The sequence below is a fragment of the Urocampus carinirostris genome, chromosome 3, assembly GCF_059441175.1.
Source record: "Urocampus carinirostris isolate Australia breed hairy pipefish chromosome 3, RoL_Ucar_1.0, whole genome shotgun sequence".
Lineage (NCBI taxonomy): Eukaryota > Metazoa > Chordata > Actinopteri > Syngnathiformes > Syngnathidae > Urocampus > Urocampus carinirostris.
Window position 1 is genome coordinate 34,387,691 of NC_142351.1, and position 25,379 is coordinate 34,413,069.

At 37.3% G+C, this 25,379-nt stretch overlaps 1 protein-coding gene across 4 annotated transcripts; it reads left to right on the forward strand.

Annotated features, from left to right (window-relative positions):
• Window positions 1-11,424: 11,424 nt before the first annotated feature.
• On the forward strand, window positions 11,425-24,619 carry gata5 (GATA binding protein 5). 4 transcript variants are annotated; one of them, XM_088329966.1, is made up of 7 exons: window positions 11,425-11,854; window positions 14,197-14,868; window positions 17,234-17,403; window positions 20,066-20,191; window positions 21,632-21,716; window positions 22,463-22,593; window positions 24,410-24,619. In XM_088329966.1, the coding sequence occupies exons 2-7, from the start codon at window positions 14,319-14,321 to the stop codon at window positions 24,530-24,532; spliced, it is 1,185 nt and encodes a 394-aa protein (XP_088186092.1). In that variant the 5' UTR covers window positions 11,425-11,854; window positions 14,197-14,318; the 3' UTR covers window positions 24,533-24,619. The 4 variants fall into 4 exon arrangements, with proteins under 4 accessions (XP_088186092.1, XP_088186090.1, XP_088186094.1 ...); XM_088329964.1 differs by having other exon boundaries at window positions 11,440-11,854; window positions 20,063-20,191; XM_088329968.1 differs by having other exon boundaries at window positions 11,522-11,854; window positions 14,197-14,859.
• Window positions 24,620-25,379: the final 760 nt, after the last annotated feature.

The window sequence follows — 25,379 nt, forward strand, 5'->3', positions numbered from 1 at the left end:
AAAATGTTGGCGCACAGTGGTTGACTAGAAAAAAGAAATAGTTCATTTTTCCACAGAATTTCATCATTTGCTGTATTACATACACCACTGATTAAAATTTTTGGGGTCATGTGGAAAATTCCATTATTAGACAAAGGCTACATTTGAAGGATACCATTATTATTATTGTTATTTTTCAAATAAAAAAATTATTCTGATTTTTTGCAAAGGTCTCGACTATACTTTCTTTTGATTTTGTAACTCATTTGATTAATAAAAAAAAGAGTGACCTTTCAGGAAAAACCCACTATTGTCTCAGTGACCCAAAACTTTTCAACAGTAGTGTACATAATTGTTAAATCTTATGTGCAGGCCAAATGAGTGAAACAGTGTTGATGTGATGTGCAATTATGTAAAATAGGGGGTGAAAACTTTCTTTAAAAAAAACATACCTCAAAGTAAAAGCATGTAGAAATTACCACACTTCCTTTTAGTTGCACGACACAATGCAGCAACATCTGAACAAAAAGAAACACACTGTTGATTTAAGAATTATGTGATCATAATGTCATGAGCTCTCTATCTACCAGAAAACAGCACCAATCATCTCCTTGCTCTGTCACTGCATCCAGATCAGTCCCACCTGTCCGTCCTCATTTACCACCAGCTGTTCTGAATTCCCTGATAATCAAGCTCTGTATTTAAAGCCCTGCCTTACAGCCTACCTTTGTCAGATCGTCTGCAAATCTTACACCCCGAACCTTTTTGTCTGCACTCACCAACCTTTTTGCTTGGTTTCCTCTTCATTCCATCTTTCAAGCCATCTTACTTAAAGGTAGTCCCAAATCTCCAATTCGAGATTTCTCTTCACTCCAAGACCCTCTCCTGTTTCCCCCATCCCCAAATAAACTTTCTTAACGTGACGCAATCGTGGTCCTCGTCTGGCTGATTCGTGACACATAAGTGATAGCAAAGCATATTGTATAGGGTGGATAGATCAAATTGCATAAGATGCAAACTTCAGTTGTTGTATTCTATTAGTATACCATTTTAAAGAGAAATGATATCCCTAATTTTCCTTTAATGAAAAAAATATCTGGTAATTATATTTTAAAAAGATGTCCTAGAATATTGTTTTGCCTCATATGAGTTGACAGTCAATTTTGTATGTGTATGAAGGTAACTGAGTGACATGGCCGCTTTCTTGTGTCCCGTTTCATCTGGCTGGACGAGAGCATGAACAACTTAGCTGCCGAGGTGCTTAGCTTGTTTGGTTGTTTAGGCATTTGTGTTGGCCATGGTCAAATTGTGTCTTTTGCGACTCTTTTCCTTTTTATGAACAGGGTGAATAGATGAAGGTAACCTATTTTTTTTTCTAGAATAAGACAAACAATCTAGTGGGCTGTGTTAGCTGCTATGAATACATGGTTGAAGTGAACTTGTCAAATACACCAACTTGCTGGTTCCTTGCTGTTAATTTAGTTTAGCAAGGATGAATCCAATCATTGCCTTCAATATGTGTTGTCATTGGCACCTGATATTAACGCCAAACACAGTGACCTGTGTTGCCTATTTTGAACAAATTATAGGATATGTACGACTAGTGTTCAGTGTGACCAAAGTTTTGACGTGAAGTTCTTTGGACTAATAATTTACGTGAAATCCTTCTCAATTTTCGTTAGTATCAACTCAGTTACTACCATCACTCCTAGGCAATGTATGTGGACGCCTGTGTACTTTTTACTCTCCGGCCTGGATCCAACAGCGGTAGTTGCAGGAGCGGCTGCCCAGATAGGACTTGACAGGCTGAAATGAAACATACAGATAGTGACAGGCGTCCAGGCAGACAGGAGCCAGTCTCCCATGGGTGCTGGAGATTAGACTGACTCCTACTTCACATTCCCCAGCCAAGCTAGCAAGCAACACGTGGGCCCTGTTCCAACCTCTTTAAATCCTTCCCTGGAAGATTTCTAGCTCTGTGGAGAACAATGACATCATTTTGAATCAAGTATTATAGATGCTCATACTAGTTTAGCACGAATTGGAGCTTCCCCCCTCACCCCTTCCAATGTGATACATCTCAAATGACTAAATGATAGCACGGTCACTGTCACTATAAACCTACAATTGAAAAACAAAGTCAAACATTATGGAATACAAACATTTTTGTTTTTGATGAAAATGTCAAATACTGACATAAACACTTTTCAGCATAGTTTTTAGTTAATTATCTTCTACTATAATGTATTCATCACTTCACTTAGATTATATCATGATTTTATCTGGCATGAGTCTTAATAGGTGCGACCAAACTGACTTCCGTAAATAGTGTACCATGTGATGTCGTGGTCCATACTCATATGGCCACTGCACACTTGCACAAACTGAATACATCTTTAACCCATTTTTACTTCATGTCACATGTTTTTTATGAGACAGGATAATTCTTGGATTGACTATCAAATGAATGTGATCAAGAATTATTTTAAATTAATCGATGCATATTGGGTCAGTTAAAAACAAAACGCATATGCAAATATTTCCTTTAGTGTGAAATACCATATTAAATGTTATGTTCCCATTTGTGTGTCACATCTCTCATCTCATCTCATCAGCCGTACCGCTTATCCTCATTAGGGTCGCGGGGGGGCTGGAGCCCATCCCAGCCATCTCCGGGCAGTGGGCAGGGGACACCCTGAACTGGTTGCCAGCCAATCGCAGGGCACACAGGGACAGACAACGCATTCGCTCATTCACACCTAGGGACAATTTGGACCGGCCAATTCACCTGAAATGCATGTTTTTGGAACGTGGGAGGAAACCGGAGTGCCCGGAGGAAACCCACGCAAGCACGGGAAGAACATGCAAACTCCGCACAGGAAGTCTGGAGCTGGATTTGAACCCACGACAGGTTCCCATGACATGAACTGTGCCGCACAAGCGCTAACCACTGCGCTGCCGTGCTGCCCATTGTGTGTCACATATTCTATTGAATTACAAAAGTGAACAATTTAAAAAACTGCATTTTTTCAGGATGTAGTTCAAATACCGTCATATGAGGCTTAAAGTACCATATTGTAATAGCATACCAGTGCAATGTCTTAAGATTAACTTTTAAAGGATTTTTAAAATTTATTTTTTTAACAAAAATGACAATAGTTTGATTTATCCATCAGCATGTTTTAAAATATAATTTTAACAATCTGTGATGACAAAACATTCATCTAACCTGGACTTAAATTATTATATTAATCCAACAGTTAAAAGCCAAAAACGCAGAAGGTTTTATAACATTCTACAATATTTTTATTTTATTTTTAGTATGTTAATTCTGAAATAAAGTTATTTTTTTTGTGTACAATATGCTAACAATTCCCAGGTTTTGCTTGAATCAATTTTATTTTTATGTGCAATATTTTTCATTTGTTTTATTGGTCCCCAACATGTATTATTATTTTAGTATATTGATATAGTTTTTCCAAAGTGGAGTGCATGTTGACAACCAATTATATGCCACAATTAGAATAAACAAAAGGACACAAGTTTACACCTGGATTAACAGTGGATCATTTTGGCGTTTAAAAACTCCACAACTGAAAACTATGGCAGACATGCTGACCACAAGCACCAATGCATGGATTTCATAAACAATATGCCTCACTCTGAATTTTTATACCCTTAAATTGAATCTTAGTACATGATAAAATAGCTAATACTTACAACGCACATACACACACTGCGGTGCACAAAAAACACACTCACATACACAAGGTGAAGACTGATTCTAACCATGCACGAGTTCTGTCTATCCGCATCCAGCATCACTTCATCCGTAGCAAATCAGAGGCCAACAATAGTGTGAGATTTAGGTGAACAAAGTCATCAGCCATCACGTGACGAGGAGGGATGACGCGAGAATCAGTTGCCGAGATAGCGCCTATCTGACTTTGACTCCTCAGCGTCTTCTCCAACATGGCTGATCCCAGCAGAGCTATTCCAGCATGTCACTGCTAGCAGTTCACGGTGGGTTTGGGGTGGGCCCGGGGTGGGCCCGAGGCGATAACGCTTTTGTCCGGTGATGAATGAAGACCTATCGAGATTTTATCTGGACACAGTGTTGCATCAATTTGCCATAATGACAAAGAATTACAAGGAAAAACTCTAAAACATGAGTGGAAGCACACACATGAAAACATGCATGTTCTTTGATAGGGAAAAAAAATACCTTTAAAAAATTCCTCACTTATCTTAGGCTGAAATTCCATTCCGGCAAAATAATGTCGCAGAAAAGGAGAGTTAGCAAGTGATGGAAGCGAAAAGGTATTTTTAGGACATAAAGATGACGCTGAATGACAGATAGGTGGGACCCCTCTCACTGTAAAAACAAACGTCGAAAGTAAAAAAAAAAAACCATCAAATTCAAAATAATTCAGCTGAAGAAATTCCACTCAAAGTGCTGTACATAAACATTCAGTGTACAATAAAAAGATAAAATATCCTCTTTTTCCCTTCCCAAAAACCCGGAACACTAAAATACAAAAGTTACATCTAAATGCATTTGTATAGCGCTTTTTAAGTCAATGAAGACCTCCCAACGTGTGACACATTTCCCCCTCACACACATTACCCCTTTTACCGATAGCAATGTCAGCCATGCAAAGCAACTACCTACTTATCGAGGCAATAGGGATTCAGTGTCTTGCCCAAGGACACTTCGATATATAACACATCGAACCTGTGACCTCTTCATCCCAAGATGAGCGCTTTAGCTACTGAGCTACTGCCGACCTAAACTGTCAATGAGGTCACCTTATAAGATATGACTCAAATCATCAGGTCTTTGTGGACAAAAACAAGAATTTTTTGGAAGGTTCTAAAAATAAATTACCCAGTTTTGGGTCATTATTTATCCAAGAAAGACCTATTTTGTAGCTACTGTCAAACAAAAACATTTATTTTTGCTGTTTTTTGGTACCCCCAAAAAACTTTTGAGATTTTTTGAAATGAACAAGTGACATGTTAATAAGCACAGCAAGACTTAAGTTTATGAATTGTTTGAAACAATATATTTTCAATTTGTTTTTAATAAGAATTAGTATTATAATTAGAATTCTCTTTATTGCTATTGATAACAACGTAGTGAACATTTTTTTGCAACGGGATTAGACATGGCACTTCAGGATACCCGAGTAATAAAATCTTAAAGGAGAACCATAAAATAAAAAGCACATCAGGATAAAAAAGAAAAAAATACAAGGCAGTGCTTGGAGAGTAGCCTAAGTGCTTTGTAACAATAGTATTACTTTTTTTTTTTTTTTTTTTTTTTTGGTTTTTCAATTTTAACAAGGCGACTTGTTTTCCTAGCTTGTTTTAAACAAAACTACCCAATTTTGGAGTCATCTGTTCAATACAACCCTACAGGTTTTGTGAGTTTTCCCAAATAGTGTATGGGTCCATTTTCATTTGAATTGGATTTTTATTTACCTGTTTTAAGTGTGTATGGTCTGAAAACAAACTAAACTTGAGCCAACAGCAAATAAAGCGAAATACATGCCACATATACTGAGTTTCCTTCTTATTGACATAACCAGACCGTGACCGCGGTGAGCAATATTACCACAAGCCCCTTGACACATGCATACCAATAAGCACCAAGCGTGATGGAGTCTGCAAATGAGGCTGCGGTGAAGCCAGTCTTCACCGATCACCTCATTAATAAATTCGCTATCTGACTCCTAAGCGAGGGACAAGAATTACTTCAAGTGTGAAACACGTTAGTTTGGCTTTGTCTCAAGTCTGATGCAAGACAGACCATAGAGAGTTTACATCAGACTGAGCAAACGTGTGAAGTGCCATCAAACGACCACACTCGCTACAGATATCCCTCGGTTTTCACGGTTAATCTGGACCAGAAGCACCCCGAAAAGTTAAAGTCCGCAAAGTAAATTTCTTTTGGCGGCCTTCATTGGAGCGGAGTTGCCAACTGAGAGAGAGAGAGAGAGAGAGAGAGAGAGAGAGAGAGAGAGAGAGAGAGAGAGAGAGAGAGAGAGAGAGAGAGAGATAAAACCAAGTACATATTTTAAATTAATTGATGTATTTGTTTTTTGTGGGATAACCTTGATTAAAGGCCTAGCCAACTAAGACTGAGTCGGGGAGAGAGAGAGGCATATTTTAGGCACCATAATGAAAGGAGCGGGACACAAACTCTTCTGAGCAAGATGCAGAGGAACGCAGAGCAGGTGTACGGTCAGAGTAAAATATGAAAGCCGCTATGATATGAATTGGCCAATCGGCATCTGAGATCTCAAGTCAAGAGATTCTGCCCAATTGGCGTATAGTTTGGCTGTCAGAAACGTCCCTTGGTGGTTCTGGAAGCATCTGTTGTTGTTTTTTTTACTTGATATTATTTTGGGCTATATATCTTTTTCTCCCATAAGGGAATAAACAAGCGAAAACTAAAATGCGAAGTGACGAGTGGTCCGCATTTTTACCTGGTGACCAATTCAGAATTTAGGTTTTTTTTTCAAATACCCTTTCGGGTAATACCATCCCCATTGACATATTTAATAGAACTGTAAGAGTTCATTTCAGGCCATTTTTTTTTGTCTTTTTCGTTCAAAGGCCACCCAGGACGATCACCAGATATAACAATGGTGCAATACAGCAAATATGTGAAGATGACAAACCAAACAGTACACGTCTATTGTGGCTGCTAAATGTGGCCAAATCAGTGATGCTTTGATCGTCTGAATTAAAATGAGAACAAAATGTCTGCTTGGTTCGACTCTTGCGTGTGCAAGTGTACATTCAAGAGGATTTACAGACAACCATGAGCCACATGTTTTTTTTACCATTTCATCATAAGAAGTGTTTAACTTTGTTTTGCTCTTGAGAACTTTTTAATGCACAATTCTTGGTAAAATATTTCGACATGGGTTTGATTATTGGGATTCAGGGGCTTACTTGAAAACATTGTCAATGAAAGCTCCTTGACAGAAAAAGGCATCCATTATCTTTGGTTTCTCAATGGAAAACGGTATTTAAAAAAGGATCCTTAGTGTCCTGGGCTGAATTATGTTGGATTACCTAAAAATAAATATATTGTTATTCAACTTTGCCCTTCATTTTTAGACAGTGTTCAACACGAACATAACTTGATTTGGCCGCTTTATTATGTGAGTCTCTTTCAGTCATAATAACAATCAGTCAATTCCTATCTCTGATTTATAAACCATGCTGGGAAAATCCCCACAGACAAAACAAATTGATTTCACTTCGTTAGGCCTTAGTAAATCAACTTAATCCACGGCGTTATTGTGAAATATGTTTTAAATTGTTTAATGATATTTACAAAGCCAATATGTTTTTATTGTCATTGATTTTATTATCTGCGACTGGCTGGCAACCAGTTCAGGGTGTCCCCTGCCCACTGCCCGAAGATAGCTGACATGTCCTCCAGAACCCCCGCGGCCCTACTGAGGATAAGCGGTGCAGATAATGGATGGATGGATGGATGGATGGATGGATGGATGGATGGATGGATGGATGGATGGATGGATGGATGGATGGATGGATGGATGGATGATTTTATTATTTGTATGCGCACTCTGAAGCCTCCCATCCTCGAGACAGAACAACAGCCAACCTAAAAGCATTTAGTCGTTTTTCAATCAAACGAAGAAAGAGTAATTTAAGGGGTTATTTATGTTTGAAGCATTTAAGGTAAGGATAAACATAAAATACAGATGTGTGTCAGTTTAGGGATTAAAACGATAGAATACAGGGTACAATTTGAGTACGATGTGTACTTCCTTGTTAAAATTAGTTTAATATGAATTTCCAAGAAAAAAATGTATCATGTAATTACTGTTTTGTTACTATGTTATTAGCTGAAAATAGGGTTCAATAGACTCAGTCAACCACTAAAACAATCATTATACTAGAAAATCCCAATGACCCAGCACTGATGAGCGGTTTTCAGCACCAAGTTGGAGACCCCTGCATCTGTGGAGTTTAAAAAGTTGCTACTTCTTCTTATTCCTTTTTTGAACATATATTGTGATCATACCTTTTCTAATGTACTTTTTTTAAAGCACGTTTGTCATTTTTCATTCATCACAATCAATTTTTTATTGAAGTGAAAACAAACTCCTGAAAACTTCATCAGCAAAGTTTGTTATAATAGGAATAAAAATACTTGTTACTCATGCTTATTTAACCCTGATCAAAAGTGTTGACAGTTTAGAGCAAATAAAATTATCATTTACCAAAACCTTACCTTTTCATTTCCACTCAATATTATTTTTTTAATAATATATTTATTGCAGTCAATATTAATTAAATTAAGATTCACTAAATTCTTACCTATTTTATTTTCCATTCCAGTCAATATTAATTATTTTTTTAATGTAATTATTCCAGTCAATATTAATTACATTAACAGTTACTAAAACTTACATCTTTTATTTTCAATTCCAGTCAATTTTTTTTGTTTGTTTATTCATCAGTTATTTTTGTACATCACAGATAAGTAAGACAATGCACTTCTCACGAGTACAGCATCAAATGGAGCTGACCCCATTTTATATCGTTAAAATTGTATTGGTTTAAAAATAAATTATCAGTGCATACCACTGATTATTTCATAAATTTAATTAATTAATGCTGCCTTAAATGTAGACACATTTGAAAAGAATGAGGGGATTAATGCAAATATGTGCTTTGCAATTTAGTCGTATGAAAAACAACAACAGAAAGATTAAGACGAGTATTATTGAAATTTGCAGACTATACTGTAACAACTGGAACTAGTTTAATGTGAGCTATAAATACAGCAAGAACTGGAAAACAATAAAAAAATATAATCGTATTTATGGTTGGAAAGCCATTATGTTAACTATTGTAAACTATACTAAAGATGTTTCTAGTTAGCCCATATGAAAGATAAGATGAAAGTCAGCTAAAATGGTTTTTTTCAAAGTGAGCTTTTTCAAAAAATCTCGTTAATACCCGGTTTGTGTAATGTGTTTTTTTTCCTCACGGTTTCGTTTACACATACATGCCACTGCAAAAACATTACTTCCAAGAAGAAAAAAACTGCATTCGAATTTAAATGACAAAGTTGTTAACTGCATTAAATCGATGCGTGTGCAAATAGCAAGTTAACAGACTTCAGTCGTTAATTCAAGAAAGGTGCAATACTAACGTGAGGCTTCACTTCAAGACCGCAGACCAGACAATTAATGTTATTATTCCGACTGGCGAGTGTGTGTGTGGGGGGGGGGGAGTCCGAGTCGAAAGTGTACATTTATTTTTGTCGTGAATGTCTCCTTTTTCGTTTTAAATTGACCCTTATTTTGAAAGGCGCAACATTGAGATTTGGATATTCTTTTCAGGGTATTTATTCAGTTGATTTAACGGAAAATGTAATTTTACATTTCAAATAGCCTACTATCTTGTAGGTTCTCGTTCCATCAATGCTATAAATAAGCTTCTCGACGAGTTAGAATATTTTAATGCATTTACTATTTTAAAAATAATTTCAGCAGATGAACTAAATAATCCCGCGAGCACTCCCATAAACGCATTCTCTCAAGGCCTTCGAACGCCACGCACACGTAGACAGGAGCTATTTTACATGGGCTTCTTTTAGTCGTCTTATTCGAGCTAAAATCATGTTTTCGTTAATATTTTTAATTGTCTTTGTATATTGCCATTTATCAGAAAGCATTAAGATGCCATTTAATTATTTTTTTGCCCAATCAAAAAAAAGAAAAACACCCAACTCTTCTCGTTACAGTTAAATAAATAAATGTGTTGGTACAATCCAAATCTTTTCAAGATACTCTCTTGGTTACAAATTGTATTCTACTAATGTGGGGAAATGGGTATCGTATTATATGTCCCAAGTCATTATGGTTGGGAGAAAAAAAATTACAAATTCAAAACTGGACTGTAATTATTTGAAGGTCTGATGCAACATACAATAAGGAAACGAATAACATTTTGATTCAATTGTGTGAGTTTTACTGGTATCTTTTTGTGTAGGCGAAAAAGAGAAGAGAAATACTGATGGGTCGCTCGGAAACGTAAAGGCTTTATGAGATGGCTCTTGGAAGTGAGTGACGGGAGCCTTTTACCCATCGATCAAGAGTCGACTCCTCCGAGACAAGCCCTTCCCCCACCTTGTGATTGGTCAATATTTAGTTTCCCAAGGGTTCCCAGTTGATGACGTTGAGCTTGTTAAGTATATAAATGTTTAAATTGTTATATATATATATATATATATATATATATATATATATATTTCACGATTGTAGTTTATTCTTGTATTACATTTTGTTAGGTTGTTTGTTTTTCCGACTTTTGAGTTGTTTGGTTTTCCAGTTGCTTAGCATTAAAATATTTTTAATGTAGAGCCAACAAATACGGCTATTATAATTTAGTAGATTAGTAGGTGTTTGTAATTACGATTTTTTGAGCATGCTCTTACATTATTATGATCAATTCTTGGTTATATACTACATAGTTTCGACCTCTGTTACATTCATTTGACTTCCATATCTCAAACGAAACAAACAAGTTTCACACTTTTACATTTAATACCTTGTAAAAATAATTTGACTATAAAATTGGATGAATTGTTTTGACTATTAAGGGGGACGGTACCAAAATTTCCTCCGTCTTTTTCTCGTCGATCATTTTTTTCCCTTTTGTTTATCAAAGCTGTTGATTTGGAATTTATTGTAACCTTGTATCTGATGAACAATGGAAATGACAAAATGTCAAACAATTAATACTATTTTTCCTTCTTCTTTTCTTTTTCTCTCTCTTTGTTTTCTTTACCTTTCTTGCGTTTTCTTTCCCAATAGCTTTTTGCTTCTTTTTTGCTCTATTTTACTTTTTTCTTTCTTTTGTGTTTTTGTCCCTTGCTTTTTCTTTTTTTTCTGCTTTTCTTTTATTAACCTTTCTTTTTTTCTTTTTCTTTTTTTACAATTTTCACTAAGCTTTTCACTTGTTCTAACCCAGCATTTTTCTTTGTTTTACCCTCTTTCTTATCTTTTTACTTTTTCTTCATTTCTTTCATTTGTCCTCACTTTTTAATTGTTTCCTGCTTTCATCTTTTTGTCTTTCTTTTCTTTCCCTTTTTTTTTTCCTATGTTTTGCTTCTTTTTCTTTTTTCTTTTCTTTTTTGTTTCCTAGGTTTGTTCTTTTCTTTCTTGCTTTTTTCTCTTTATTCTGTTTTCCCCTTCTAAAAGTTTGTCTTCTTTTCCCTTTTTGTCCCTTTATCTTGTCTTACTTTGCTTCCCCCATCTTTAAGTCATTCCGTGCATAATATTACATAATATAAGGAAGAAGGCAGCACGGTCATTTTAAAGAGCCGATTAGGAGCCGAGTTGTAAGACCCGGTTCTCTAAAAAGAGCCGAAATTCCCATCACAAAAAGAAAATCCTAAAGAGAAATCCTTCATGCAGGTGGAAATTCCCAGCGGCCTACGTTTGGAAGTAGGCAACAATGGCCCTCCTCCATCTCCTTTTCTTGGACCTACCTCCACACTGCGTCACGTGTACTCCAACGCATACAAAATTTCCAGTGGGAGAGCACTTCCAAACACACTCCTATCAGCAGATATCAGCGAAGGTCCCTAACGCCACTGGACTAGGGGCCACAAGGGCACCACCAAAAACAATTCATCAAACGGGACATACTACGCAGGGACTATTAGCTGCGTTGAGACATCCGCATGCTTCCATTCACTTTTCTTTCTTTCACAAAGTTTGCTGCCTGCGAGGTGTTCTTGTTTAGGTGATATTTGGACGCGTACGGGACTCGACTCATTTGTTTCCCGTTTTTATCACCTGGTTGTCCTTATCTGGTAAGATAATACACTGCACGGCAGAGAAGCCTTAGAACTAAATCGTGTTCCTCGTGTATCCTTCCGCGCGTTATCTTCTCTGCTAAGTGTTTGTGCGTGATTTAAATTTTGTGTTTTTTTTTGTGAGGAGTTTAATGACTTCGGGATAAATGAGTTTTAATTAGCATACACAGGCTAATCAAGCTCACACAAGGAATGTCATGAGGGTTACAGCCCCTCCACTCCCTTCAGAATTAAAAGTTGTTTATAAAAGTACTTTAAAAATGCATACTCTTTTAAAACGTGTCTCGGAATTGAACAAAACGCAGTACGCATTTCATTTCAGAACTGTTTTTTTTTGGGGGGGGGGCGGGGGGTATTTTTATTTGGGCGTCAAGAATAAGCACGCGAGTTGCGTTTTGATGATTCATTTCAATTCAAAGCGATTTTGTTTGTGACTTTTTAAAGCAATTCACACCTAAAACAACAACAATTACTAATTATCTAAAAGGAAACGATAAACTATTTGCACAAAACCAAAACAGCTGTACAAATTCAATTAAATAATGCATAAACATGCGGCCAAAACGAGTAGGCTGATGCTGAAGCTTTAATAAACCTACCCCCTTTTCATGTTTTTCCTTGCAGGGAAAATATAATTGAAAATCGGAACAAGAAGGAAGAACCCTAACCCTCAAAAGAAAATTGTAAAACAAAGAAATCATGCATCAAACATATAGTAGTATTGCTAGTGACTCCTGTAACAGGGGTTTTCAACTGGTGTGATTTCAGGTGCCACCATCACACCCGATTTACAAGACTGAACCCAAATACAGAAAAATATTCCACTTCCCAATATTATTGAATGGAAAGGATTGTGCAGTTTAAAAAATATAATAAAATATATTCCAAAGACATGCATTTCAGATGGATTGGCTGGTCCAAATTGTCCCTAGGTGTGAATGAATGAGCGAGCGAGTTGTCTGTCCCTGTGTGCCCTGCGATTGGCTGGCAACCAGTTCAGGGTGTCCCCTGCCCGATGATTGCTGGGATGGGCTCCAGCACCCCCGCGACCCTGCTGAGGATAAGCGGTGCAGCTGATGAGATGAGATATTCACAGTATTAAAAAAAACTTCAAGTAACAATATTCCCTTTAACCTGCAATTAGTTGTACTTTGAATAAAATCTAAATGAACAGCTTTACTTCAATGGCTTTGTCTTCAAGATAACAAAATCAATATCTCATCACTGCGTTTGGCTATTCTCAATATGTGTCAATAATCATTTTCTGTGTTTATTTGTTGTGTGAAACGATGGGTGTTAACTTGCATTTGCAGGGAATTCTTGCTATGTATTTTTAAAGAGTTTAAATGACCCGCAGTGATTTTCCTTTCTTGGCATTATGTTGCCAAGCAAAAGGACCAACAACCCACTGAAAACTAGTCTGCAACCCACTTTCGGGCCCCAACCCACCAGTTGAGAGGCAGCGTCACATAATATCCAAATAAACTCTTCATATTATACTCTTCTTTAGTATAATTATCTAAAATATTTATGGCACCCGGGTTTGAAATGTGGTCATCACATCATTCTATGTGGCCGTTGCTGAGAGAAGCACAAGAGAAAGTCAAGTCAATAACTTTTTGTTTTAAAATGTGTCGCCAAAGCCAGGCACCAATCGCAAAGCACCCACTGTAGCCGTATTTGCTGACTATCATTAATCAACAAGAGAAGCTTGAGGAAACAGTGCTGATATTATTCTACTTAAAAATAAGTCGTTGTATAAGGCAATAGGAAAAATACCAAATAATATTTAAAAATCTCACCTGGGCGTCTTTGCAAAAGTTTAAAGACGACTTTGCTACGAGACATGAAATCTAACAGCGAAGTTTCCATATTCAAGCAAACATTTTCCTTAAAAGATAAAAAAATAAATAGCAGAAATGCCCTTGAATCTATGAAACAATTATTTAAATTGGCTATTTCATGCTATTTTGAAATCAATTCAATTGTTGTTTAGCTTTTTTCAACACACGCATGGTTGCTAAATACTACAAGAGATTACATTTTAGTGCAAGACAAAAAAAGTGAGTGGAAAAAAAACCCTCTAATAATCGTTTCATAATCAAAATTTACATCCCTTAATTAAAATGTAATTGTGAGCATTCAAAAAGACCCCCAGCCTTCAAGAAAAATTCACACTTTTTATGCCAATAATTTACTCGTCCAGGCCCGTTAGAACGATTTTTTTTCTACCACGTGGCCCTCGAGCTAAATAAGTTTCACACGTCTGTTCTAATATGTTTTTTACTTGAATTAAATTGGTAATTTAATTATCCTTTATTTCTGGCGATGTCTTGCAGTTTTTGTGATATTTCGCTCCAAAGAATCCTGGGGAGAGATTGCAGGACTGCAGTCTCACGCAAGGACCAATACCAAGCCCTGATTAATTTATGTTTATTTGAAGACGTGAAAGGAGAGGAAAATGTATCAAAGTCTGGCCTTGGCGTCCAACCAGTCCCCTTACACGCACGACAGTGGGAATTTCATGCATCCTTCGGCCAATTCGCCCGTCTACGTCCCAACCAGCAGAGTTCCGGGCATGCTGCCCACCCTCCCTTACCTGCAGACCTGCGAGCCACCTCACCAGTCCCACGGCCTCGGGGCCCATCACCACCATCATCCCCATCACGGATGGCCTCAGAGTACCGCAGACACCTCGACCTTCGCACCCAGCAGCCCTCACCCTTCGCACGGCTTTCCCTACTCGCACAGCCCGCCGCTGAGCACCAACACGGGCCGGGACGCTAGCTACCAAAGCCCGCTGCATATGCTTGGAAACGGCGGTCGGGCGGACCAGCTAGGCGGGACACTGGTGCGCTCTGTTGGGGGCGCTTACGCCGGCCCGTACGCTTACATGAGCCCGGAGATTGCTACCTCCTCGTGGACGCCGGGGCCTTTCGAGAGCGGCGTGATGAGCCTGCAAGGCCGTCAAGGAGGCATGGCGACGCGGCGCTCCAGTCTGGGTATGTCTCGTAAGTTACACCGATTCAGCTTTTTTTTTTTTGCTGAGATTCAGCTACAAGAAAGTGCACATTTAAAAATCCCGATTTATATAGCTTTTGAGTCGTATTTTCATCAATTGCAAAATTTAAAAACCTCAACCATTTTTTGTTGTTAATGTATATTCTTTAATACATGTAGATTTGAATCACATGGCAAAAATGTACACATTTCACTTGAAATAAACATTTTGCTATTGTGATTACAGTTTTAAAATAATAGAATATTTTTTACGTCTGTTAATAAAAAATATGATAACCATATTCCTTAATACATAAAAAACTATCACACGTTTTTGGATGCAGATTGACTCGTTTTATTTTATTTATTCATTTTCTTGTGTTTTTTCTGGTCGTTACAAATCGGAGACAAACTTAATACGTAATCAAAAATGAGGAGAGAGAGATAAGGGAGGGGAGACGAAGTTTAAATGGAAATAATGATAAATCAATTTTGTTTTTATTGTAAAAAACATACATATATCTATTTATTGATTTTCTTTTTAGTCTGAATCAAATGGTGTGATGAAAAACCCTATAGTTATACATTTGTTATTTGATTTAATATACATTTTTTTGTGATTATTTCCTTTCCTCTGAATGATGATGTGATTTATATTGCATATAAATTATCTTGTTATAATAATCATGTTACTGTTGCATGATTTGGTTAGGGAGAAAAGTGTTTGGACTGTCAAGGGGACAGGACCAAGAAAAGTTTTTTTTTTTTTTTTTTTTTTCCCAAACATCAGCCCTTTTCCTTTCTGTTTTGTCAAAAATTGTTGATTTTGGATTTGTTGTAACCTCGTATTTGATGAACAATGATGGGGAAATAAAATGTCAATAAAAAAACACTAACAACAATACGTTTTATTAAATAAAACATTCATGTCAATGTATCAAAATTTGTGTAGAGATTCAACTGTTTTTATCATTCAAATTTCTGTCAAATATTTTATTTTTGACCATTAACAATCATTTTCTAATGTTCAACTTGAATGTTACTTGTATTAAAAATAACACTTATCGGTTCTTCTAAAATTGATTCTCGTAATGTGTAAGAGGGGATGGCCACAGTGAGCGGAATATTTCACCCAGTCGTCTTAAATTTCACCCTAAATGTAAGTGGGACAATACACGTTCAAAAGGCCAAGTCAAAACAATCAATTAAAATGTTAATCTAATCCCAGAGCAACAGTGCAGTGTTTTGATTTTAGAGCTCAATACACACTGACACAAGAGCCCATTGTCCCGAGACATTAGCTGCATTTATCACCTTCCAAAATCACAAAGGCTACTTCAACAACACTCAATGTTTGAGTGCATCTAAGCAAATCTCTTGTTAAACTGACGGCACTAAATTCGTTTTTTTTTTTTTTTTTTTTTCATGAATATTCCTTTGTGACTAGCCTTTCAAGTGATTTTTTTCATAATTTGGTGAGGGGTGCAACACCAATTACTAACACTAACTGTGTCCAACAGAAAACGGACATATACCTTTAAAACTGTATTGAAATCTGACAAAATGGAAAGTAGTCGATAACAAACTAAAACTCTTCCAATGTGTATCTCGAGCATGCAAAAATCAAGTTTATGTATGATTAGTGTCTGACACATTAGTGATTAAATTCCTGTTTTTTGGAACATAATAATTAACATTTTCATGCATTAACACAAGTGGAAAAAGCTAGTTTTGGTAATTTATATCATGGGTCTCAGTTAGGAACTTACTTGACATCACTCCCCTGCATAAGTAATTGGGAATTTTGCTTGTTCAAGCAACGAGTCAGTTGCGTGTCAGATCTCTGATGAATAAAAAAACCCTGGATCTTTTCTGACAAACACCCCCAGAACCCCTTCTCTTCCATTAGTGCGTCTCCCAACATAGGTTTTAATGTCTCTGCATCACATAGCTGCAGGGATGTAAAGCTATTCTACTCACAACCTCAATACCAGCAAAGGGTTAACATCCTGCTGGCTTTAAATCAATTACTGAATTTCCATGTTTCATTAATCCACGCATGCCTGAAAAATTTAAGGAAACTGATATTTTGGTCAAAATTGGAAAAAAAAACAAAGAAAAAAAAACAAGAGTTTTGTGGGAACTCTTCAGCTCCAAAACCTTTTTTTTGCTATGGAAATATATAACTCAAGATAAACACTTGAAATAGGGCACAACGGCTCTGTTCACTATACAAACTACGAGCGAATATACACCGTGTCCAATGTGGATTACTGGGACAATGTTCCCACTCTTCTCTTTTTTTCTTTTTTAAAATATTTATTATTATAAAACTTCTATAGTGCACTTTTACAATTGTTCAAACTGTGTGCTTAGATCTGGTGGATGACATGTCCTGCGAGGGCCGAGAATGCGTCAATTGCGGCTCCATCTCTACGCCCTTGTGGCGCAGGGACGGCACGGGGCATTACCTGTGCAACGCCTGCGGACTTTACCACAAGATGAACGGCATCAACCGACCGCTCATCAAACCTCAGAAACGACTGGTAAGACTTTAAGAATGGTTGAGGCATTAATCTGCTTTTTTAAGACAAAATAAGGTTACGGACAACAATACCCAACCTACATGAAAATGAATGGCCTTTATTGTTATACAATAGTGTAAAACCAATTAAAAAGGTAAAAATGTGCAAAAGGATAAAAACGTTTAAAACTGTTTTAATGATGTATGATAGATATGTGCAGAGCAAGACGTTTTATTTTTGTCACTTCCAGATCTTTTAAGGAGGAATATGAAACTTCAATACAAATACAATTCAAGTAAGGAAAAATAAAACAAAATGCTGAAGGCTTTTAATTATTGTTCATGCTAAATCATTTGGATTATGTTTTCGTAGTGCAGTGGTTAGCACATTCGCATATCACGCAAAATGTCCTTGATTTGAGACCGGGATGAAATATGTTGGCCTGAAGAGCGATGGGCGCCACCAGACTGTAGTCGCCCAAGACGAACCACAGGAAGTGGTGCCCCTACGACCCTAGTGGTTAAGAGATCCAACCAACCAACCAATTTTATTATAAGTTGAATGAAAATTTTTATTTTATCATCTAAATTACATTCATTGCGGCAGCATGGCAGCTGAGTGGCTGGTGTGTCCGCTGCCCAGTTCTGAGGTCATGGAATCAAATCCAGCTGCCAGCCTTCCTGTGCGGGGTTTGCATGTTCTCCCCGTGCTTGCGTGGGTATCCTCTGGATACTCCGGTTTCCTCCCACATACCAAAAACATGCATGTCAGGTTAATTGTCCGTTCCTAATTCTCCCTAGGTGTGAATAAGTGAGTGAATTGTCTGTCTATGTGTGCAACTGGCGGGCTACCAGACAAAATTTAGTAATTTTATTCATATTTAGTTTCTTTTGTCTTTTATTAGCATATTTGGTATTGGAGTAATCCAAAAGTAATTGAAAGTAATCCAGTTAAAGTAACCCTACCCAACCCTGTAAGTAATGATCTTAAGGTGCGGGCATTGTCCTTCTGTAAAAATGTCACAAAATTCTAAAAACAAGGATACCAACGTATTTACCCTCTGCGCAGACAGTGCTCGACAATGGACATAAGGGAGTGCTTGCAGTCTGTGCATAGCTCCTCCCATCCCTACCGCTTACCAAATGAAATTGCTCTGGGTGCCTTGTTGATGTTTTACAGTTTGTGTCTTTTGATCATAGTCTCAACAGTGAAAATGGATAATTTAATGAACTTCCACATAAGGATTCTTAACAATTTACAGCTAAAACACAGACCCTGTGTGTGTGAACACCTAGATTGTAAACTGCAGTTAAAAATGTGCCCTCTATATCGTAAACTGTCCCGCCAGGTGTTACATTTTTGATTCGGCCTCGTGTGCACTGCAATAAGCTTGTCTCGTGCTCTTAGATGAAACAGCACTGAGCATACATTCACTGTCTCAATTGTAATTATCAGTTGTACATTTCTGATGAGAAATATTAACTTTTTTCACAGTAATATTTGCCTTCTTGAGCATAGTTTTATGTAGCCATTGCATAAAAATTATGTGGGGCACATTTTTTTGAACTCAAAAGGACCACGTTTTCAAACCTCTAAATGTTATTGCTGATAGGCTCTTTAGGTGTATGTTAATGCATTGATATGAACAATTATCTTAAATTTAATTCCGTCTGAAGGTTGCAATAACCGTTTTTGATGTATTTTACTCAAATGTCACTTTCTTTGCCTCTCGCTGTCCGGTTTGTGCATCAAATTTACAGCATTTTACGTATTTTCCATCCACTAGCTGTGAGATTAGTTGCATGTCAGGCAAAATAAAATCATTTACAGGCATCTTACAACATTCCAAATATATTTACTGTAGGTGGTTGGAGCAGACGTTCACATTGTGCCCTCATTTAAATCTTTAGATTTTAGTCAAACTTCAAGTTGTGGCTTTGAGGAATACAGTAATCGATTGCTGTAACGTGGATAACCTTTCATGCTATCGCTGCTTCACAGATTTTTATGCTGCATTTTGTTTTTCCTTCTGATTGGCTCCACTGTCTCCAAAAGAGTATTTAATTGTAAAGAAAATCATACATAAATGCAAAAAGGTATTGTATGCAGAACCTTTATTTGTTAAACAAATACTTGAGACTAAAAATATATTGTTTGGTTTCTGGGTATACTAGTGTTTATTTATGTAACAATTGTAAAGAAAAAAAGGTTTCTACTTCACGGATATCTTTTGGAATGTATATCAAGCAATAAACGAGGGTTCATTGTAAGCAAAGTTTAAAGACTGTCTTTCAATTAGCAGCTGCACTTGCATCCACCTTACTTACCAACCTGCTTGTATTTATTCTGTGATGACTTTGCTCTTGTTCAGGTTTTTGTAAAATCTCAGTGCCAAAGTAACGGCTCTTGGTTGTGCATATTAGATGATTGCTTTTGTATGCAAAATAATCACTATTTACGGTTTTCCTGAAGGTCTGTCCGACTAATGAGTCATTCGTTGTTTTTGCCGTGCAGCAATAATTCATCACTGTCGTAACTTCCGGTTACCGTGCTGACATCCTGTGATTCTTTTTAAGGGAACAATTTGACTTAAAACAGATTTTGTGAGAAGCGCTTTTTTGAGTCTGAACGACGGAAATATATTTCAATTTGGTACTTTTTTTTTTTTTTTTACATACAGCAGACTACATCTCGCCGAGCTGACTTGTGCTGTTCCAACTGTCACACGAGCACCACGACGCTGTGGAGGCGCAACGCCGAGGGCGAGCCAGTGTGTAACGCTTGCGGCCTTTACATGAAACTGCACGGGGTATGTTGCATACCATGGACCTCAGACTGGTTTTGGGTTAAAGTTGATGTTCAGTTCTTTCATTCTTTTGGCTGCTGTCCAAAAATGTTTTCCACTCACTCCTTCATTAAAGCACACTTTGAATTGGTTTTATTCTTTCTTTATTTTCCCCGCCTTGTTCTTTATCCCTATGAAATCTTTATTGATTTCTGTCTTTTCTTTCTGTACATCCACAGCTCATTCAGCATTTTCTCTATTTTGTAGTTCATTATATTAAATTGTTTTGGGTTATTTTCAAATCCTTCTTTTAAAGCTGACTTTATTGAGTTAATCTTGTCTGCTGTCCTTTTTTTGGTCATTTTCAGTTTTAGTTGAAATGTAAGTGTGCAAAAAATAAGTAGCAGCAAAAAAATCCAAAAGTGATGAAGGGAGTGAACGAAGAAAAAACATCCGGAGCAAATTTAAGAAGCGTCCTTCCTCGTGAGACTCTGGAAGAAGAGTATGCTGAAAATAAGCCTACGCCAAAACTAGCATTGATTTCATTGGAGTCTGTAAAAGTAGTTGAAAAATTCTGGAATGAGGCCTCATGCCATGGAGCAGTGTTTCACATTTTTCTGTGTCTCATTGAATTATGAACAAAATTATGATTTCTACTTACACATACATTTTTCTACTTATTCAATTCATACTCAAGGACGAGCTATAGCCTGAAAAACACAGCAGTATCACGATATTCTTTCTTGTCTTTGTGATATTTGAAATTCCTCATAAGCCTTTCTTTGCAGATTATGTCCCGTTCTAAAATGTGCACGTTATTTTCCCTGAAGGTTCTAAACTATCAATTAGATCGTGTTTATAAAGTGTGTCCTCGGACATTGATTGGTCCAGGGTATATCTCGAAACGTATCCAGACTGACATTGGAATCGATTCATCAGTTTTGTGATCTATATGACAACAAGCTGTTTGGAAGATGGAGGCATGACTATCAATATGACTTGAAAAAAATGTAAGTATTGGAAACCCTCAGAGGTTGAATCAAAGACAACTGGTCCTCCTCTTAATTCAAACACATCATTCTTCACTCTGCAAGAGAGGACTAAAGGACATTCATTTCTGTTTGATGCCAGCCCAGTGCTGATTCTCATACTTCTTTCAATTTATTTGTGGATTTATGCAGTATTGTGACACAACTCAGTTGCATATTGTCTACATGCTTTAGAAATAAGCGTTTGCAGTTCCAAACCATACTGTTGTCACCCAAATTAATCCGACCTCTTTGCCTCTAAATTGGCTCTGCCATGCGCAGTGGCTGATATTTGTAGAGCATCATGCCTCTCCAAGGGCACCATGGTCGTTATCAGAGCTGCAATGTGGGAGTGGAGCTTATGCGGGTTGTCATGACACTGTGGCCTCTGTTGGAAGAGTGAGTCAACTAATAACTACTTTTCTCCTCCTTACAGGTGCCCAGACCTCTGGCAATGAAGAAAGAGAGTATACAGACTAGGAAGCGCAAACCCAAGATGCCCAAGAACAGATTACCCAAAGGTGGGGTAAAAGTGAAAGCAACAGCATGTAAATATTTTGAAATAAAATCGCGGCTTCGGGGTTGCATGGTGTGTGACTCGCTAGCATGTCTGCCACAACGTTTACAGGGTCTGGCTTCAATTCCAGCTACCAGCCTCCCTGAGCTGAGTTTACATGTTCGCCCCATGACTGTGTGGGTTTTCTCTTGGCACCCCGGTTTCCTCCAAAAAAAACCCAAAAAACATGCATAGCAGGTTGATTGGTGACTCTTAATTGTCCATGAGAAGGAATGTGTGTGTGAAGTGATTGTTTATCTGACTACATGAGCCCTGCGGTTAGTTGGCTTCCAGTCCAGGGGGTCCCCTGCTCACTTCCCAAAGTCAGTGGATTGGCTCCAGTGCCCTTGTGACCCTAGTGAGGACAAGTGGTTTGGAAAATGAATTAATTTCTGGTTCACAAAAGAATAGAACTGACTTTGGAGGCATTTGAAATAATCTGACTTTTGCCCAGAGAAAAGCCCATCCAAATTTAACATGTGACGTGTTCGTAAAAATTAAAGAGAAATCACCTAAATATGCTGTAATAAAAATAAAATCAAAGTAGTAGAAACGGGTACATTGTATGCGTTACAATTGAAGCAGAAAACTCTTGATGTACAATAGTTATTTTAAAATTCAATGAGACAATTAATTCAAAATAATTTAAAATGTAATTCTGTTCTCACGTATCACAAGGAAGAGTCAAATGTAAAAGATGTTATCCTTCAGGTGCACGCATCACCTCTGACAATAGCTCGCCATCTTCACTTCTGGTGTCTGAACACGCCTCCACCATCAAAAGCGAACCCAGCATGACATCTTCGCCTTACGCTGGGCAGACGGTCACATCTTCTTCTCAGGTAATCTCTTTTCCCACCCACATAAAGTGTGTTTGCTTTTACTTCTTTATATGGTGATTCTATTATTACACTACACAATTCTGCAGTCTGAAATTCAGTGAGCAGCGTAAAGTAGTTGTAATATTTAAAACTGCTTAATCAGACACATCATTAGAAATCTGGATAAAAGCAATATTATTCCTGTTAGTCTAACGAAATTACAATGTACTCAATTTCTTTGCTTGCTGGTTTCTTACTTTCCAACTTTTGTCTCTCTCGTCTTTTTTATGTCAAACTTTACACCTTTTGACATCATTCTAGATTTCTTTTTTTAAAATATACATTTTTTTTTTCAATAAACATCAGTTATTTTACTTTTTTGTTGCTGACTATCGTGTGTATGTACATTATTTAAAACATCCTGTTAAAATGCAACAGTTGTAAATAATGTTTGGGCAGAAGTGGTGATAGAAATTTGTGTTGAGAATGGTAATAGATGGGGGGTTTGTGAGTGTCTGCATGTGTAACTGTCAGTCAAACAAGGGGAGGGGGGAGGGGGTTGTGCACAAGTCAATTTGTCCACCAAAACACACTGAAAAGCTTAGCGACCGTTACCTTGAAAAGAAATTCATCAATTAAATCGGACTCTGAGGAAAGTCACATGAGCATAGCAAAATGATGAGCACCAGTGTGTTCTCCTTGGATTATTATGAGGCTCCTAAAGAAACTGGGAGAATGGGGCTCGTGCAGCTGGTGCGGCTTAATGCTGCGGCTAAGTTAACAACTCCCCTAAGCCACCGCTGCGGACCTTGTAACTTGCAAAGGACAAGTCCGTAAGCAATGGAACGGATGATCTGGAGCAACAACTGTGGGTAACCACTACATTGGGGGCGGTTTTATTTTATTGATAGGGGAGATATGGCTCAATTCAAGTTCACCCAACGCTAGCATGCAACAAGCCAGCCGCTCTCTAAATTGCTTTCTTACACTGAAAGAAGCCCTCCAATTCTATTTTCCTATTCTATAATGACAAAAAACATTCAAGTTCAATAGTGTGTTGTATTTTTATTTGTATATCTGTAATAGCTATTTTGTTATAGTCGGCAATAACGTCATCTCGAGGTAGGTTTAACCTGACACCACTTTGCAGATTTCCACTTTTCACGGGTGGTTCTGGTCCCAATTAACTGTGAAAACCGAGGGACCTCTGTATTATACCTTGGCGAATATGCGAGTGTGAATCATTTGCTGCATAATCAGTTCCTTCCTTTTGTTTTCTTGTGACTATTTCCTCTCCTGTCCAAATACACTTATAAAATGTCCCAAAAATATTTACTGAAAAAGGGTGTGAGCAAGAATCCGCAGGACAGCAGCAACTATCAATTTAATTTTCAATATAACCATACACTTTACTCAATGTACTTTGAACTTGACTGCGTTATTTACATTTGAGGTCTCTCCACAGTTTTAATCCATTGTCACTTTGTCTGACAGGATTTTTGTAAGCACTTTTTTGTCGTTTTATTTATGATTTAGTCAATGAAAATCCTAAAATTGTATTTAAAAAATCGCATCTGGTAAGTTATTTATCCTTTTTTACTTTTTTTAGTAAGGAATTGCAATATAAGTGTTTAATTCGGTGTTTCGTGTTCCGTTCCCAGTCAAGCGTTTCACATTTCCAGTTTTTGTTTCGGTCCTGAATTTTCCTTTTGGTTCATCCCAAAATATCAAAGTTTGCAATCATGTCCCAAATCAGAGTAATGGCCTTAGTTGGAAGTTAAAACAAACTGTCCTATAATGGTGAGAGTTCTAACCGTTAGATATATTTCCTTTGCAGACAGCCAGCCAGTTAAACACTACAGTGTCATCGGCACATATGGACATCAAATATGAGGATTACGCCTTTACTCCTACATCAATGGCCCCTCAGAACTCTTGGTGTGCTCTATCTCAAGCATGAGCCTTGAAGAGAGTCACCGAGTCTCAACGTCTTACCGGCCGGGACTTTCAATGCACATATATGCACGCATGTGAGGGCTGCCGAGGGCACGTGCAAATGTATTCCAGACCTTCAAGACTCAAATGAGTCAAACAACTTCCAAGACGTACGATGCCGGGAACCTGGACTTCACAAACGACTGACTATTATAGAGCTAGCAAATAAAACAATGCAAAGAAAATCACATAACTTGTAAACGAAGACAAATATCATTAGCCTTTATTTTATTACTGTTATTGTTTTTTTTTTCATTTTTAATGTTTAAAAAAAAATCAGTCAGTGAGGTCATTCTACCGTTGCTGCAGAAAAATAATGGACAGAAAAACATTTTATGGCTGCTGAGAACCACTTATTACCAGCATGTAGATGATTGACTTTTATAGATGGATTATTTATGTTGAGATAAGGGCAGTTAAAATAAGCCTAGGCAATATCGTTCGACCATATTTCTTGACCTCCACGTAGCGCCATGCTAGCAATCATTTTGTGAGCTACAGAAGTTATAAATTGAATGCCTAATAGCGCATTATTAGAGCATTTCAGATGTTTTATCCAGAACGATTGACTGTAAAAGTGCAATGGATACTTAAAAAAGTGTAATTTCATAATCTGTATTTTGCCAATACTGAAAGTTATTTGTATATTTTAAAGTGTATGTTTCCCCATCTTTTCGTATATCCTATCAAAGTCTTTTGGAATCTGTTTCGTTTGTGCGGATTTACTATTTATTTATTTGATTGATAGGAAAAGAGTTTATGAAAAAAAATTAAATCTCACTCTAAAAATGAGCCTTTTCGAATGCAGTTCA